Source organism: Scyliorhinus torazame, chromosome 14 (genome assembly GCF_047496885.1).
Source record: "Scyliorhinus torazame isolate Kashiwa2021f chromosome 14, sScyTor2.1, whole genome shotgun sequence".
Taxonomy (NCBI): Eukaryota; Metazoa; Chordata; class Chondrichthyes; order Carcharhiniformes; family Scyliorhinidae; genus Scyliorhinus; species Scyliorhinus torazame.
The window spans coordinates 197,238,780-197,255,880 of NC_092720.1; the positions used below are offsets into that span (position 1 = coordinate 197,238,780).

Consider the following 17,101-nt stretch of genomic DNA (forward strand, 5'->3'; position numbering starts at 1 on the left):
AGATTATTATTATTCACATAAGGTTTAAGGTTCAGGTGGTTTCAGCTCTCTGAAAGCAGGCATTGCAGAATTCCTTAACATTGGTGATGACGCAGCAGGATGAGGTTAGTAACCAGAGACTGGGTCTGCTCCACAGACGCTTGCAGGAATCTTCCAGAGAACCAGGCTTCGAGGAGGTAGACTTAAGACAGATTTTGTCACCAGCCTGGAGTCCTGCTTTAGCATTGGTAAGTTGGATGTTAACAGCAAATGCTCTGGAAGCCCAATTATGTAACATGAAATCTTTCCAAAGGCCAGAGGAGCTTAGGTCATGTCGGCTGATTAGCACTGCTGTCTCACAGCACCAGGGATCTGGGTTTGATCCTGGCCTTGTGTGAGTTTGCATGTTCTCCCTGTGTCTGTGTGGGTTTCCTCTGGGTGCTCCGGTTTCCTCCCACAGTCCAAAAGATATCCAGGTTAGGTGGATTGGCCATGATCAATGCATGGGGCTACAGGGAAAGGACAGGAGAGTGGGTCTAGGTAGAGTGCTCTTTCGGGAGTCGATATAGACTTGATGGACCAAATGACCTACTTCTGCACTGTAAGGATTATATGGATCCTATGTAGTACTGACCACAGAAGAGGCAATTTCAGCTTAAAAATAAGTTTCTCTATATCTGGCCAAAATCCATTGAATCTAATTGAATGCATAGCTAAGAGTGAAGTTATTAAAAATGTCTTGACTGTGAGAATACGGTCATTGTTTTAAATAATGAATAAACTATCAAAATTTTGTGCCATGTCTGTAGCAATTCAAAAGATTTTTCATGAAAAGTTGCATAAAAGCCCGCTGTAATGCTTAAAATGTATCAACAGCAAGGTTAATCCAAGCACCTTATCTTTGTAGGAATGGAATAAGTGGTGGGTGCACATAGACATTTCATTAATTTGGTGGACATTAGTGAATTTAAGTATTGATCAATGCTTGGATAACAAATCATGTTCCAAGTGGCAGTTGTATGAATAAATTAGAAAGCGTCAGCTGAGAATTAGAACCAATGAGTGTAAATAAGGGGTTAGACCACAGATATGAATTCCCTTAAAAGTAAGACCCCGTGGACAAAGTTTCGTTCTTGAATTCCTGCCATCCTGAATTCTTGAATCATCGATTTCTTATACTTTTCTTATGCGTTTATGTTTAACACTTTTCGCTATGTTCTGACCAGTTTATGTATTAATTGATCTAAGTTCTGATTCAGTTCTTATGCAAGTGTATTAATGTGAATATTTAGTAATAAAATTTGGACACCTCCAATCAACCGGACTGTTGACTCTTATTTTGAAGATAAATAAGAGATCCTACACTTTAAAAGATGTTTCGAGTCTCTGCAGGTATAATGGAGCAGTGTCATTTCAGGCGAGAAAATCGGTGTGAATCGAGTCAGCTTTCTTGGCATGTTTCACATCGCAATCTGCCAGCGTGTAGTCATTTTTTTTGGAAGGGGGTATGATTTCTAACGGCACCGAGGGGGCCCTCAACACGTCAGCAAGGCCAGCTTCACAGAGATCAGGGCGCTGGTTTTAAAGGGTGGCCCGATCTCAAAGTGACAGTAAAGACTCGCCCCCCTCCCCCGACATCGCCAGCATCCGGCATTGGGATTTCAGTGCCTTCCCCTGGCATCAACACTCTCTTCCAACAGCCCCGTTCCCCCACCACCACCCGGCCAAGGATCATTAGCATTCATGCCCGCCCAATGGGGCTCCCCTCATAACCCCCCCCCCCTTCCCTTTGGCATCAGGCCTCCCCCACTGCAATCGCCAACACCACTTCCCCCTCCCCTTCCCCCCCCCCCCCCCCCCCCCCCACAGTTGATCAATGGCTGCTCCTTTCAGGCCCTGCCCCTGGGCAGGGTCAACCTGGGAGTGCCCTCTGCACCGTCTACCTGGCAGTGACACAACAAATGGGTAAAATCAAAGCCTGCAATCTTACCACATTCGGTTGGTGGACAAGTCGGTGCCAGAGAAGTGCCTGGTAATAAGCAAGAGGGACCCTAAACCATTGTTCCTTGATGCCCAGCAGCATCATTATCACCAAATCCTGGGCAGCACGGTGGCGCAGTGGTAGTACTGCAGTCTCACGGCGCCGAGGTCCCAGGTTCGATCCCGGCCCAGGGTCACTGTCCGTGTGGGGTTTGCACATTCTCCCCGTGTTTGCGTGGGTTTCGCCCCCAAAACCCAAAGATGTGCCAAGTAGGTGGATTGAACACGCTGAATTGCCCCTTAATTGGAAAAAATGAATTGGGTACTTTAAATTTATTTTTAAAAATAAAGAATTATCACCAAATCCCCACCATCAACATCCTGGGGGTTACCATTGACCAGGTACTCAACTGGACTAGTCATATAAATACAGTGGCTACAAGAACAGGTTAGAGGTTAAGAATCCTGCAGACAGTAACTCCCCTCGATTCTCAAAGCTTGTCCACCATCTACAAGGCACAAGTCAGGAGTGTGATAGAATACTCTTCCCATGGCCCGGGTGAGTGCAGCTCCAACAACACTCAACAAGCTCGATACAAGACAGGACCTATATTCACAATCTTAAAACATTCACTCCCTCGAACACTGTGTCCAGTGGCAGAAATTCATACGAAATGGACTTCAGGAAATGGCCAAGCCTCATTTGACAGGGTCTTCCATACCCATGACCTCTACTATCGAGAAAGAAAAGACAGATGGGAACACCACCACCTGCAAGTTTCCCTCCAAGCCACTACCATCCTGACTTGGAAAATATATTGCTGTTCCTTCAGTGCTGTTCGGTCAACATCCTGGAATTCCCTCCCTCACAGCACAGTGGGTATACCTACACTTCATGGACTGCAGCGGTTCAAGAAGGCAACTCACCCCATTTTCCAGGGCAATTAGGGTGGCCAATACATCGCTTGCATGAAAGAATAGATAAAGATCTCTGCTTTTTAAAAATAAATTTAGAGTACCCAATTATTTTTTTTCTCCAATTGAGGGACAATTTAGCATGGCCAATCCACCTACCCTGCACATCTTTTGGTTGTGCGGGTGAGACCCACGCAGGCATGAGGTGAATGTGCAAACTCTACACGTACGGTGACCCGGGGCCGGGACCGAGGCGCGGGGCAGCAGTGCCGCTGTGTACCGTGTCGCCCAAGGTCACTGCTGTCAAGAGTCAATTTGCACACTCCTCGTGGACAATGACGAGAAAATCTGGTTTAGCTCATTTGTTCAGGGATAAACGCTACCTGTCCTACGGCTGGATTAGCACACTGGGCTAAATCGCTGGCTTTGAAAGCTGACCAAGGCAGGCCAGCAGCACGGTTCAATTCCCGTACCAGCCTCCCCGAACAGGCGCCGGAATGTGTCGACTAGGGGCTTTTCACAGTAACTTCATTTGAAGCCTACTTGTGACAATAAGTGGTTTTCAGTTAATTTCATTGGATAGATGCCCTGTGAGGCCTCCCAGAAGGACAAAAGCAGCTCAGAACAATATTTTTAGTTCCCTGTTTTACTGTTTTTTTCCTTTTTAACATACTTAACATAATTGTGTTTTCTCCGATCTCGGGCAGTACGGTGGCACAGTGATTAGCACTGCTGCCTCACAGCTCTTGCCTTCAAGGTTAAGAACAACAAAGAACAAAGAACAAAGAAATGTACAGCACAGGAACAGGCCCTTCGGCCCTCCAAGCCCGCGCCGACCATACTGCCCGACTAAACTACAATCTTCTACACTTCCTGGGTCCGTATCCTTCTATTCCCATCCTATTCATATATTTGTCAAGATGCCCCTTAAATGTCCCTATCGTCCCTGCTTCCACTACCTCCTCCGGTAGCGAGTTCCAGGCACCCACTACCCTCTGCGTAAAAAACTTGCCTCGTACATCTACTCTAAACCTTGCCCCTCTCACCTTAAACCTATGCCCCCTAGTAATTGACCCCTCTACCCTGGGGAAAAGCCTCTGACTATCCACTCTGTCTATGCCCCTCATAATTTTGTAGACCTCTATCAGGTCGCCCCTCAACCTCCTTCGTTCCAGAGAGAACAAACCGAGTTTATTCAATCGCTCCTCATAGCTTATGCCCTCCATACCAGGCAACATTCTGGTAAATCTCTTCTGCACCCTCTCTAAAGCCTCCACATCCTTCTGGTAGTGTGGCGACCAGAATTGAACACTATACTCCAAGTGTGGCCTAACTAAGGTTCTATACAGCTGCAACAAGATACTGAACATTTCCAGTATGCAAAATTAGTATAAGTAGGAACCCACCACAGGATGTCGTGAGGCTCGATCTGTCACTGCCACACTGACTGACGACATTTTTATTCCATAACAAATAATATTGCTAATATTAGAACAGAAAAAACAGGTTGAATTCAAAACAACAGACCTTAATGACTACAATATGGCTCATGGGGAACCTTGCAAGAGTAGGCTGACAAGGTGGAGACTATAAAGTTAAAATCGGGATCCCTCACTTTACGGAATGAATCAGTCCAATGAGTCAGATCCAATCTAATATTTGCAATCAGCCGTGGAAAATTAGCCCAACATAATTGATTGAAAGAGGGGGTAATTGCAACACCCAGATAAAACGATAGTCCTCAATACTGAGACCCCGCAAGGCCCCTACTATATTCCCTACACACATATGACTGTGTGGCAAAATTTGGCTCCACTCGCATAGATAAGTTTGCTGATGACATGACCATAGTGGGTCAGATCTGAAACAATGATGAGTCAGATGCAGGAGAGAGATAGAGAACCTAGTGGCATGACAACAATCTTTCCCTCAACGTCAGCAAAACTAAAGAGCTGGTCATTGACTTCAGGAAACAAAGTGTCCGACACACCCCTTTCTGCATCAATGGTGCCGAGGTGGAGATGGTTGACAGTTTCAAATTGCTAGGTGTGCTCATCGGCAACAATCTGTCCTGTACAACATTTCTACACCGTTCACATTTTCCATCTTTAACTTTGGAATGAGGCTCAGAAAGCCTTTTTTAAATTTTCTTGGCTACATCTTCATCTTTACTTTGAAGAAGTATGACCAAGAAAGCTCACCGGCGCCTATACTTCCTCAGGAAACTGAGGAAATTCGGCATTTCCACATTGACTCTTATCAACTTTTACAGATGCACCATAGAAAGCATTCTCTCTGGTTGCATCGCAGCCTGGTATGGCAACTGCTCGGCCCAAGGCCGTTAGAAACTATAGAGAGTCGTGGACACCGCCCAGTCCATCACACGAAACCGCCTCCAATCCACTGATTCTGGCTTCAACACCCGCTGCCTTGGGAAAGTGGGCAGCATAATCAAAAAACCCTCCCACCCGCCTTATTCTCTTTTCCAACCTCTTCCATTGGGCAGGAGAGACAAAAGTCTGAGAACATGCACTAACAGATTCAAAAACAGCTTCTTCCCCGATGTTACCAGACTCCTGAATGACCCTCTTATAATAATAATCTTTATTAGTGTCACAAGTAGGCTTACATTGCACCGCAATGACGTTGCTGTGAAATTCCCTCATCATCTCACAATAGCGCCTGTTCGGTTACACTGAGGGAGAATTAAGAATTTCCAATTCGCCTAACAGCACGTCTATCTGCACTTGTGGGAGGAGCATCTGGTCTTATGGACTGAATTGATCTCTTCACACATCTTCTATACTGAGCAGTACTGCACTCTGTATGCTTCACCCGATGCCAGCGTCTATGTATTTACATTGTGTATTTATGTATGCCCTATGTTTTTTAATGTGTGGAACGATCTGTCTGGACTGTATGCAGAACAATACTTTCCACTGTACCTCGGTACACGTGACAATAAGTCAAATCCAAGCCCAAAGTAAACCCTGATGCGGACCACAAAAAGGGAAAATTGGCACGGTGAGGGGGGTGGCGATATTTACCCCTAAATTCTCGTCGAGCTTCCGACTTTCTGCAGTTAATCTTTTACCGGAGAAAGCCCCAAATCTGTCCACGACAATAACAGCAGGAATTTGACATGAAGAACGGCACATTGTCCACATAAAACATGATTTCATGCTGCTTACACCCACAGCCCAGTCAAAGGATCTTGTCTAATAGCTTTCTGTCAGAGAGTCTGTGGCCAGCATAAACAACAAGGACAGAGGGCAGCCCTCTCTGAAGACCAAAGTTCTCAGATCAATAAGCATTCAGGAGCACTGCTGCCAAGGGCCTATGGCACACCACCTGAATCCACTTACTCCTCACCCAGACCAAATCTCTGCAGTGTATAAATTAGATAATTCCATTCCACTCTATCAAAGCTTTCTCTGCTTCCAAAGAGATCACCAACCCGTCCGATGCCCGCTTCTGAAAAATGTGGATCACATTCAACAACCTTCCGACACAATTGCTAGAAAAGCTACCCTTTATGAGCACGGTCTGATCTTCCTGGATGATCATCGGCAAATTCCCTCCAGCCGTTTGGCCAAAGCCTTAGACAAGAATTTCCAATCAACATTCAAAAGTGAGATTTGCTTGTAGAAGGCACATTCCTCTGGGTTCTTGTCTTTAAAATCAGGGAGATATTTGCCTCCGGAAACATCGATGGGAGCAGACCTGTCTCAAAAGAATGACTGTACATACTACCTCATGGCTCAATTAACACATTCATAGAATCATAGAATTTACAGTGCAGAAGGAGGCCATTCGGCCCATCGAGTCTGCACCGGCTCTTAGAAAGAGCACCCTACTCAAATCCACACCTCCACCCTATCGCCATTACCCAATAACGCCACCCAACACTAAGGGCAATTTTGGACACTAAGGACAGTTTAGCAGGGCCAATCCACCTAACCTGCACATCTTTGGAGTGTGGGAGGAAACCGGAGCACCCGGAGGAAACCCACACAGACATGGGGAGAATGTGCAGACTCCGCACAGACAGTGACCCAAGCCGGGAATCGAACCTGGGACCCTGGAGCTGAGAAGTGATTGTGCTAACCACAATGCTACCATGCTGCCCAGTCATTAAGTTCCCTGTAAACAGGTCATTAAATTCCCTGTAAAACTCACACCCAAATCTGTTGAGGGAAGATAATTTTGTGAAACATCAGCAACTCACTTGAGACAGGTCATCTGGATGAAGGGACAGTGGATCCTCACTTCTCTCATGCAGGCCAACTCGCTTTCAGCACTGCACTCTCCTCTGACAATCCCTTGATCTTCAGGGCCCTTTCCTCACATAAAGAGAGGGCATTATTAGCCGCAGACTTAAGGGGCATCTATAGCAGGTGGCATGTGTGGTTACAACACCTATACATGAAGGGGTTGTGCTGGTGGGCACTAGGGGGTTGAGAGGAATGAGGTTAAAGATTGGACGTTGCAGGGTGCTGGCGGGGGGGGGGGGGGGGGGGGGGCGGTGTAGAGAAGAGGGTTTGGGAAATTGAAAGTTAGTAGGTGGAACTGATGCCAGGAGGCTGTAATTTGCCCTTGCAGCTCGTTGAAGGTACAGACCTAGTACTACGATCCCAGACCAGAGCCCAACGGTAACTAGCATACTGGACCAAAACCCCAATACATGACTGTGTGGAAGGAACACCTTGTTCCAGGAGTGATTGCACAATGAAATAGGGATTTGGTATTGTGAAACACCTCTGGCTGGATGTTTTCAAAAAGCTATTTCAAGTGGTTTGTTTCAGCGTCCCCTTGTCCTCTGACAAGTCTGCTCTGCTTTAAATACCATCTTTTTTAACTATCCTACTGAGAGAGCAAAATACTTCACTGTGGTCTAAAGGGTAAACAGATCAGAACTCATTCAAACTCTCTCTCCATGTCTGAATGCCTGAGCTCCACCCAGCAATGACATAATCTCCCCCAGCTGGTAACACATTAACTCTCCAGGCAATAGCCCGGGATTTTAGAATCGTCAATTTCCCCTCTGACTCCTAAATGTTTTCTGGTCTTGCAAAACAAGATTATTTTTTAAAACATGACTGCTGCATTCAAACACACACCAACCCAGGCATTTAACTCTTGAATTTCCAAATGCCTATGATCCAATATATCTAAAAATCCCGCATTCGTCACACGAGCAACTCAAGACCGAACATTCTTGAGGCGTTGTGAACCATCAACAGCAGCAGAATTATGCTCAATCATAATCTGTAACCGCCTCATGGCCCGGCATATCCCCCACAATACCATTTCCGCCAAGCCAGGGGATCAAACCTGGTTCGTTGAAGAGTGCAGGAAGGCATGCCAGGAAAGATGCCAGGAATGCCTATAATCGAGGTGTCAGCCTGGTGAAGCTAAAACATAGGGGGCGGGATTCTCCAATAATGGGGCTATGTCCTCACTCAGCGTCAAAAGGCGTTTCACTCTGGACTCTCTTGAAGAAAGTCCAGAGTGATTCTCCTACCTGAAGTGAGCTAGCAGGGCCCCGGAGTACTCCACGCAGCTCTGCCAGACGATACTGGGTCCTGCACTTCCGGTCGGGAGTCCGCGCATGCGCGCGGCGGCGGTCACCCCCCCGCGACATGGCAGGCTCACAACACGGAGCGGCCCAGAAAATATAGGCCCCCCCCACCACCCAGGATCGCGCACCGGATCGGTGGCCTCCGATCACTAGCCTGGCCATCCCCGAGGCCCCCTTGGTGAAGGATCCCCCTGCCCCGCCCGCCCCCACCAGGGCGGCCGCCGACTGAGTCCACAGCCGCCGCCGACCATTCCCGACAGGCAAAACTTGGTTAGAACCATGCCGTCGGGAACTCGGCCAGTTGCCGTCGGAGAATCGGCGCGGGGGCCTCTGTCAATGGTCCCTTATCCGCGCCGCGTAGACTGCGCACCCGTGATTCGCAGCGATTCTGAGCAGCGTCACGCCAGTTCTCAGTGTCAACACCCAGTCTCCGCCCCCGCACCGATCACGATTTTGGGGCGGAGGCTCGGGGAATCCCGCCCCGGGGACTCCCGAAAGACGTGCTTGTTAGATCGATTGTACATTCTGAATTCTCCCTCCGTGTACCCAAAAGGAGTCAAGAGTTTGGGGACTAGGGGATTTTCACATAAACCTTACTGCAGTTTTAACGTAAGCCTTCTTGTGACACGAATAAAGATTATCATGCCAAACAGCATGCGCAGCGAGGAATAGACAGAGCTAAGCAATTACACAACCAACGGATCAGATCTGCAGTCCTGTCACATCCAGCTCTGAAAGGGGGTGGACAATTAAACAACTCATTGGAGGAGGAGGCTTCACATAATAACCCTATCCTCAATGATGGAGTAGATCGGCACATCTGTGCAAAAGATAAGGCTGAAACAATCTTCAACCAGAAGTGCTGAGTGGAGAATCTATCCTGTCCTCCTCTGGAGCTCCCCAGCATTCCAGATGCCAGCCTTCAGCCAATTTGATTCACTTCACCAATTGAAGAAATGGCTGAAGGCACTGGATACTGCAAAGGCTATGGGCCTTGACAATATTCCGGCAATAGTACTGAAGGCTTGTGCTCCAGAACTTGCCACGCCCCTAGCCAAGCTATTCCAGTACAGCTACAATAACGACATCTTCCTGGCAATGTGGAAAATTGGCCGAGTATGTAGTGTACACAAAAAAGCAAGGAGAAATCCAATCCAGCCAATTTGTTCCCTATCAGTCTACTGTCAGTAAAATGATGGAAGGGGTTATCAACAGTGATATCAAGTGGCAATCGCTCAGTAACAACCTGCTCACTGACGCTTCATTTGGATTTCACCAGGGGCACACAGTTCCTGACCTCATTACAGTCCTGTAAGAGTTTTGTATATACGTCAACGAGATCGACTCTCATTCTTCTGAGCTCTAGAGAATACAGGTTTATTTGGATACAAACCAAAATTAGCTCGTCCTTTAGAGTTGCAAATTTTTGAAATCTACCCATCCTAACATATTTATATATAAGCAAACACTAATATGGAAATATAAACAAAACAGACTGTGAAGTGATGACAAAAATCAACTGCAAGATCTCAAAGTTTTAACAGGCCAGGTTTTCCATACAATTGGGATGCATGAGCCCCTAGGCCAGTGGTTCCCAACCTCTGTTCGCCGTGAGAAGGTCACAAGTGTGTCGCACTCCTGCACATGCGTCATTGAATCAAGTCACCCGACAAGCCCCAACCGTTTCTCCCAGCGACCGTCCGCGATTGGAAGCGGTGATGGGATTTGAGTGAATGCACATAACCCTCATCCCGTGATCTCAGGAGCGAAGTGGTTCACCAACCCCCTCTCTCTCTTGCTGGCTGCTTGCAACTAATTTGTAGCCATAGCTGCCACCCCCCACCCCCCACCCTGCCGGCTTAGAAATCTTCTGCTGTCCCACTGGGGATACAGCTGCTGATTTGGTGCTGGGTTTCCAGCCTGTCTTCTTTAACACCATCTGTATCACCAGTGCCAGTCTGAGCCCCTCAACACATACAGGCATCAAGGAAAATGATTCAGGAGTCCACCATCCACCCATACATAGTCACCAACAAGATACACAGTCCAACAACCCCCCCCCCCCCCCCTGCCCCCATCACCCCAACCCACCCCCACCCCCCAACCCCGCCCCCCCCCCCCCCCCCCCCCCCATCCCCCTAATGTTCAATGTCATCCAATTCTTGAAAGTGCATAATAAAAAAAGCCCATGAATTGTAGGACGCTTCCATCCTTCCCCTCAACTCAAACCACCTTCTCGAGTGTTAAAAACTCCAACAGATCCCCCCACCATGCCAGGGCACAGGGTGGAGAAACTGACCTCTGTCACGATATGCAGACATACAGATAATGATATACAGACAGGCGCAGAATGAACACAGAGAACAGGACATGACCAATGAGCAGGCAGGACACTCAGGGGTGGTATCTCACTATAAAAGGTACAAGGCACTCACACTCCACCTCTTTCCACTGATGAACATCTACAGAGTGAGTCAGGGTGTATGTACAGTATCACACCTCCAGCACGTGGCTAAGAGCTAGTCTGGTTCAGTCAGACAGAGTAACCACACTTGGGTTAGCAGAGAGTCAAACTCATGGAGAACTGTGCTAACGGTGCTACTGGTTCAATAAATCAGATTGAACTAACTTCAAGGTCTGGAGTATCTCTTGGTTAAAGCTGCATCCAGTTACAGCCTGTGTTATCCCAGAGTGCATAACACAACATGCTACCAGGAGACTGCTTAATCTAGGTGGTTTACCTCAGTCCGTTCCGTGACGACCAGCAAATGTATCCCGGCTCCATGGAGAAGATTCAGATCCTCACCAGCTCAGGACCTCCAGCAATCTCAGTGCCAACTGGCGGACATTCAAGCAAAAGTTTCTGCTGTACATCGAAGCTTCAGACTTCGTGGGTGCGTCTGATGCAAGGAAGGTCGCGCTTCTCCTCTCCACAGCGGGCGATCAAGCCATCCAACTCTTCAACTCTTTTTACTTCACCGAGGGCCAGGACAAGACAAAGTTTCAGACCATCCTTTTAAAAAAAAAGAATTTAGAGTACCCAATTCCTTTTTTTCCAATTAAGGGGCAATTTAGCGTGGCCAATCCGCCTGCCCTGCACATCTTTGGGTTGTGGGGGTGAAACCCACGCAAACACGGGGAGAATGTGCAAACTCCACACGGACAGTGACCCAGGGCCGGGATTCCAACCTGGGATCTCGGCACCGTAAGACAGCAGGGCTAACCCACTGCGCCACCGTGCTGCCCCAGACCATCCTGGACAAGTTTGACAGTGACTGTGAGGTGGACACCAATGGAATCTTCGTGCGCTACATATTCAAACAGCGTCTACAAGGTAAAGATGAACCTTTCAATTCCTTCTTAACTAACCTCCGCCTGCTAGCGCTGTCCTGCAACGTTGGTGATATTACTGACTCCATGATGAGAGACCAAATCGTTTTTGGAGTTCACTTTGATCCGCTGAGAGAGCAGCTACTGAAAATTAAGCATATGACCCTGCCAGTCACGATTGAAACATGCACAGTGCATTAGTACGCCAAAAATTGCTATGCCCAGTACAAATCGGCTGAAAATGAGAAACTTGCCTCCCACGAGGCAGAGAGTATGCAGGCCATCTCCCGGATGCAGCGCCTCAGCATTGATGAAAGGGGCCATTTTGCGCACTTTTCCCAGGGCCCCACGCATGCGGATGCGAACGGGATAACGAAGCGGCCGAAATGCGCACTGCGCATGTGCGACGCCACGCAGAGCGTCAGGACGCCGACATCACTGCGGCAACACCCACTTGGAGAAACACTGCCCTGCAAGAGGCAGGCGATGTTTAAACTGCGGAAAGCCTGGACACTATGCAGCCGTGTGCAGGTCTGCACCACCAGTCAGGGGCCAGCGCTCCCAATTCCGACGACGGCGCGTTCAGTGTGTGCAACAACGATTCCAGGATTCTCATCCTGGGAGCACAACGGGTCCAGAGGAAGAATGGCTGGAGTCCGCCTACTGTGTGGGCACCATTACCAAATGTGAATATGCCACATCCAACTCATCACAAATTCAACCCATCCTCGCTGTGAATTCTGCAGACGAATGGCGTGCGGTGATGCAGGTCAACCACTGCTCCATCCAGTTTAAGCTGAACACAGGTGCTTCTGCCAACCTCCTCTCACAGGCAGACTTCAAACGCATCAAGAAGCTCCCCAAGTTCCTTCTAGCAGCCCGCAGGCTCCGAGACTACAATGGAAATGCCATCACGGCACTGAGATCCTGTCATCTACTCGTTTCCAACTGGCGCACCCATGCACGGTTACGTTTTGAAATCGTCAAGCCAGACAGGGCATCCCTACTTGGCGCGCATGCCTGCAAGCAGCTGAACCTCGTGCAGCGGGTTTACACAACAACATCCTCCAATGTGGATCTTCAGGCCGGCATTGACGACATCCTCGCTCAGTATCCGGATGTGTTCGACGGGATGGGCACACTGCCATATCGATACAAGATTCTGCTCTGACCTGATGCCAAGCCAGTGGTCCACGCACCACGCCGGGTCCCGGCTCCGCTGAGGGAGCGCCTGAAGGCACAGCTCAAGGATCGTCAGCAACAGGGCATCAATTCTAAGGTAACCGAATCGACTGACTGGGTCAGCTCGATGGTATGAAAGGTTAGAAAGCCTTCAGGAGACCTGCGCATCTGCCGTGATCCCAAGGATCTCAATAAGAATATAATGCATGAACACTACCCCATCCCGAAGCGGGAGGATCTCACCAGTTAGATGGCACACGCATGTTTTTTCACCAAGGTAGATGTGTGACATGGATTTTGGCAAATCCAGCTGGATGAGTCCAGCAGAAGGCTCTGCACCTTCAACACACCGTTTTTCAGATATTGCGAGAATCGAATGCCGTTTGGCATTGTCTTGGCATCGGAAATCTTCCATCGCATCATGGAGCAGATGACGGAGGACATTGAAGGGGTTTGTGTGTACGTGGAAGACATCATCATATGGTCCACGACCCCTGAAGAGCATGCTTCCCATCTCCAGCAGGTATTCTGCCTTGTCCATGCCAATGGCCTGAAGCTGAACAGGTCCAAAAGTTGCTTTAGCATGTCGACACTCAAGTTCCTAGGTGACCAGATCTCTCAGCAGGGCGTGCGCCCGGACACAGACAAGGTCAAGGCCATCAAAGCCATGAAGGTCCCTGAAGACAAGAAGGCACTGTTGCGCTTCCTGGGCATGGTCAATTTTCTGGGCAAGTTCATCCCAAACAGCCTCACACATCACGACCCTACGAAACCTGGTGAAAATGTCCACTGCCTTTGAGTGGAAGGCAGCACATCAGGCAGAGTGGTTGGAGCTGAAACCAAGCTCACTACTGCACCCGTCTTGGCATTATACGACCCAGACAGGGAGACGAAGGTCTCAACAGATGTGAGCCAGGATGGCATCGGTGCGGTGTTGCTTCAACGCGATGACACTTCATCCTGGGCACCGGTAGACTACGCATTGAGGGCCATGACGCCCACCGAAACAAGGTATGCCCAAATCGAGAAGGAATGCCTGGGTCTTCTCACTGGCATTCTCAAGTTTCACGACTATGTCGACGGCCTGCCGACACTCACTGTCGAGACGGATCATTGGCCTCTGGTCCACATTATCCACAAGGACCTGAACGACATGCCGCCTCGGTTGCAGCGCATCCTCCTCAAACTCAGAAGGTACGACTTTGACTTGGTGTACATGCCTGGCAAGGAGCTCATCATCGCTGATGCATTGTCCCGCTCCATCACATTGTCTAGTGAACCCCTGGAAATCATCCGGCAGATTGAATCACAGGTGCAGCTGTGTGCTAGCACCCTCCCAGCGTCTGATGAGAAGGTGGTTCGTATCCGTGAGGAGACAGCCAAAGATCCCCTTTTGCAGCGTGTCTGGTACTACCTCACCAATGGCTGGCAGAAATGGCAGTGCCCTCAATTTTACAATGTAAAGGGCGACCTGCCGGTGATTGATTTTTTAAAGGGATGGGGAAGAAGGAATCATTCATTCACACACAATTGCTGCAGATCAATCAAGGTCACATGATGAGGAGGTAATGATTCAGTCCATCAAGGCAATTAATGTGTCCAAGCAACATTAAATATGTACCTTGTCAAACACAGCGTACAGCAGAACATCTGCAGGTACTTACCGAGCACAGTAAGAGTTAGTATCCTGGTCCTGCTCGGGTCCAAGTCCACCGTGATTTTGTATTTACCACTGTCCGCCTCGTGTAAATCTTTTAGCAATAATGATCCATCTGATTTGTTCAATTCAACTCGAGTCTTGTACTGATCGTATATTTCTTGATAGTCTTTACCACAATCTAAAATGGGAAGAGTCCTGCTGGGATTCGAGAATTCCCAGTGAAGATTAGCGAATTCTTTATCAGTTCCCGGTAATAGAATGGAGGAACCTGTGGCAGCCACCCAGCTGTTTCTTGTCACCTGTGCTAAAATATAAATGAGTAAATCAGAACAGTTTAGACCATGTTATCGGAGGGGTTTAGTCATTAAACAAACAAGAGAAAGAAATGTGGTCATGTTACGACCCCTTTGGGGGCGTGCTGTATCCGATTCCCCCCTTACACAGCCAAGCATGGACTTACCTGGTAATTTGGGGTGGGGTTGATTTCCGGTTGCGGCGATGCCTTGCCTATAGATCGGAGTATTTCCGATTATATAGGGGAACAAGACAGGGATGCCCGCTGTCTCCACTGTTGTTCGCGTTGGCAATTGAACCTCTGGCCATGGCATTGAGAGACTCCAGGAAATGGAGAGGGGTGATTAGAGGGGGAGAAGAACACCGAGTCTCGCTATACGCGGATGACCTACTGTTATACGTGTCGGACCCAGCGGGGGGATGATAGAGGTTATAGAACATAGAACGATACAGCGCAGTACAGGCCCTTCGGCCCACGATATTGCACCGAAACAAAAGCCATCTAACCTACACTATACCATTATCATCCATATGTTTATCCAATAAACTTTTAAATGCCCTCAATGTTGGCGAGTTCACTACTGTAGCAGGTAGGGCATTCCACGGCCTCACTACTCTTTGCGTAAAGAACCTACCTCTGACCTCTGTCCTATATCTATTACCCCTCAGTTTAAAGCTACGTCCTCTCGTGCTAGCCATTTCCATCCGCGGGAGAAGGCTCTCACTGTCCACCCTATCCAACCCCCTGATCATTTTGTATGCCTCTATTAAGTCTCCTCTTAACCTTCTTCTCTCCAACGAAAACAACCTCAAGTCCATCAGCCTTTCCTCATAAGATTTTCCCTCCATACCAGGCAACATCCTGGTAAATCTCCTCTGCACCCGCTCCAAAGCCTCCACATCCTTCCTATAATGCGGTGACCAGAACTGTACGCAATACTCCAAATGCGGCCGTACCAGAGTTCTGTACAGCTGCAACAGTATGCGGATGTTGAGGGAGTTCGGAGATTTCTCGGGATATAGGCTCAACATGGGGAAGAGTGAACTATTTGTGATACACCCAGGGGACCAGAGTAGAGAGATAGAAGGCCTGCCTCTAAGGAAAGTGGAAAGAAACTTCCGATACCTGGGGATTCAGATCGCTAGGAGCTGGGGAACCTTGCACAGACTTAATCTGACACGATTGGTAGAACAAATGGAGGAGGACTTCAAGAGGTGGGACATGCAGCCTCTGTCGTTGGCGGGCAGAGTGCAGGCAATTAAGATGATGGTCCTCCCGAGGTTCTTATTTGTATTTCAATGTCTCCCTATACTAATCACTAAGAACTTTTTTTTTAAAAATAGACAGGAGCATCACGAGCTTCGTGTGGGCAGGGAAAGTCCCGAGGGTAAGGAGGTGGTTCCTACAACGTAGCAGGGACAGAGGAGGATTGGCGCTACCGAATTTGGGCGACTACTATTGGGCCGCCAATGTGGCGATGATTCGTAAATGGATGATGGAGGGAGAGGGAGCGGCGTGGAAAAGACTGGAGAGAAAGTCCTGTAAAGGGACGAGCTTAGAGGCGCTGGTGACGGCGCCGCTACCGTTCTCACCAAAAAAGTTTACCACGAACCCGGTGGTGGCAGCAACATTGAATATCTGGGGACAATGGAGGCGACAGAGAGGTGTGCGGGGAGCCCTGGTGGGGTCCATAATCAGGAACAACCATAGTTTTGCCCCAGGAAGAATGGATGGAGGATTTCAGAGCTGGCACCAGTTGGGAATTAGGAGGATGGGAGATTTATTTATAGATGGGACGTTTGCGAGCTTGGGAGCATTGGAGGAAAAGTATAAGTTGCCCCGGGGAAACTTCCTTAGATATATGCAGATGAGGGCGTTCACTAGACAACAGATGAGGGAATTTCCGCTGCTCCCGGTACAGGGGATTCAGGACAGAGTGCTTTCGGGGGTGTGGGTCGGAGAGGGCAAGATGTCAGAGATATACCGAGAGATGAGGGAAGGGGGAGGAGTTGGTGGGCGAACTAAAAGGAAAGTGGGAAGAAGAGCTAGGGGAGGAGATAGAGGAGGATATGTGGGCTGATGCCCTAAGCAGGGTAAATTCCTCTTCCTCATGCGCCAGGCTTAGCCTGATTCAATTTAAGGTGCTACATAGAGCACACATAACGGGAGCAAGACTGAG

General features: G+C 48.6%; 1 protein-coding gene across 6 annotated transcripts in view; it reads right to left on the bottom strand.

Annotated features, from left to right (window-relative positions):
• Positions 1–17,101, bottom strand: part of LOC140390327 (hepatic and glial cell adhesion molecule-like) — an 83,394-nt gene that overhangs the window by 45,018 nt on the left and 21,275 nt on the right. For all 6 annotated transcript variants that reach the window (XM_072475391.1, XM_072475392.1, XM_072475390.1 and 3 more), the window contains exon 2: positions 14,632–14,931. In XM_072475391.1, coding sequence (XP_072331492.1) covers positions 14,632–14,931 — 300 coding nt within the window. The remainder of the gene's footprint in view (positions 1–14,631; positions 14,932–17,101) is intronic.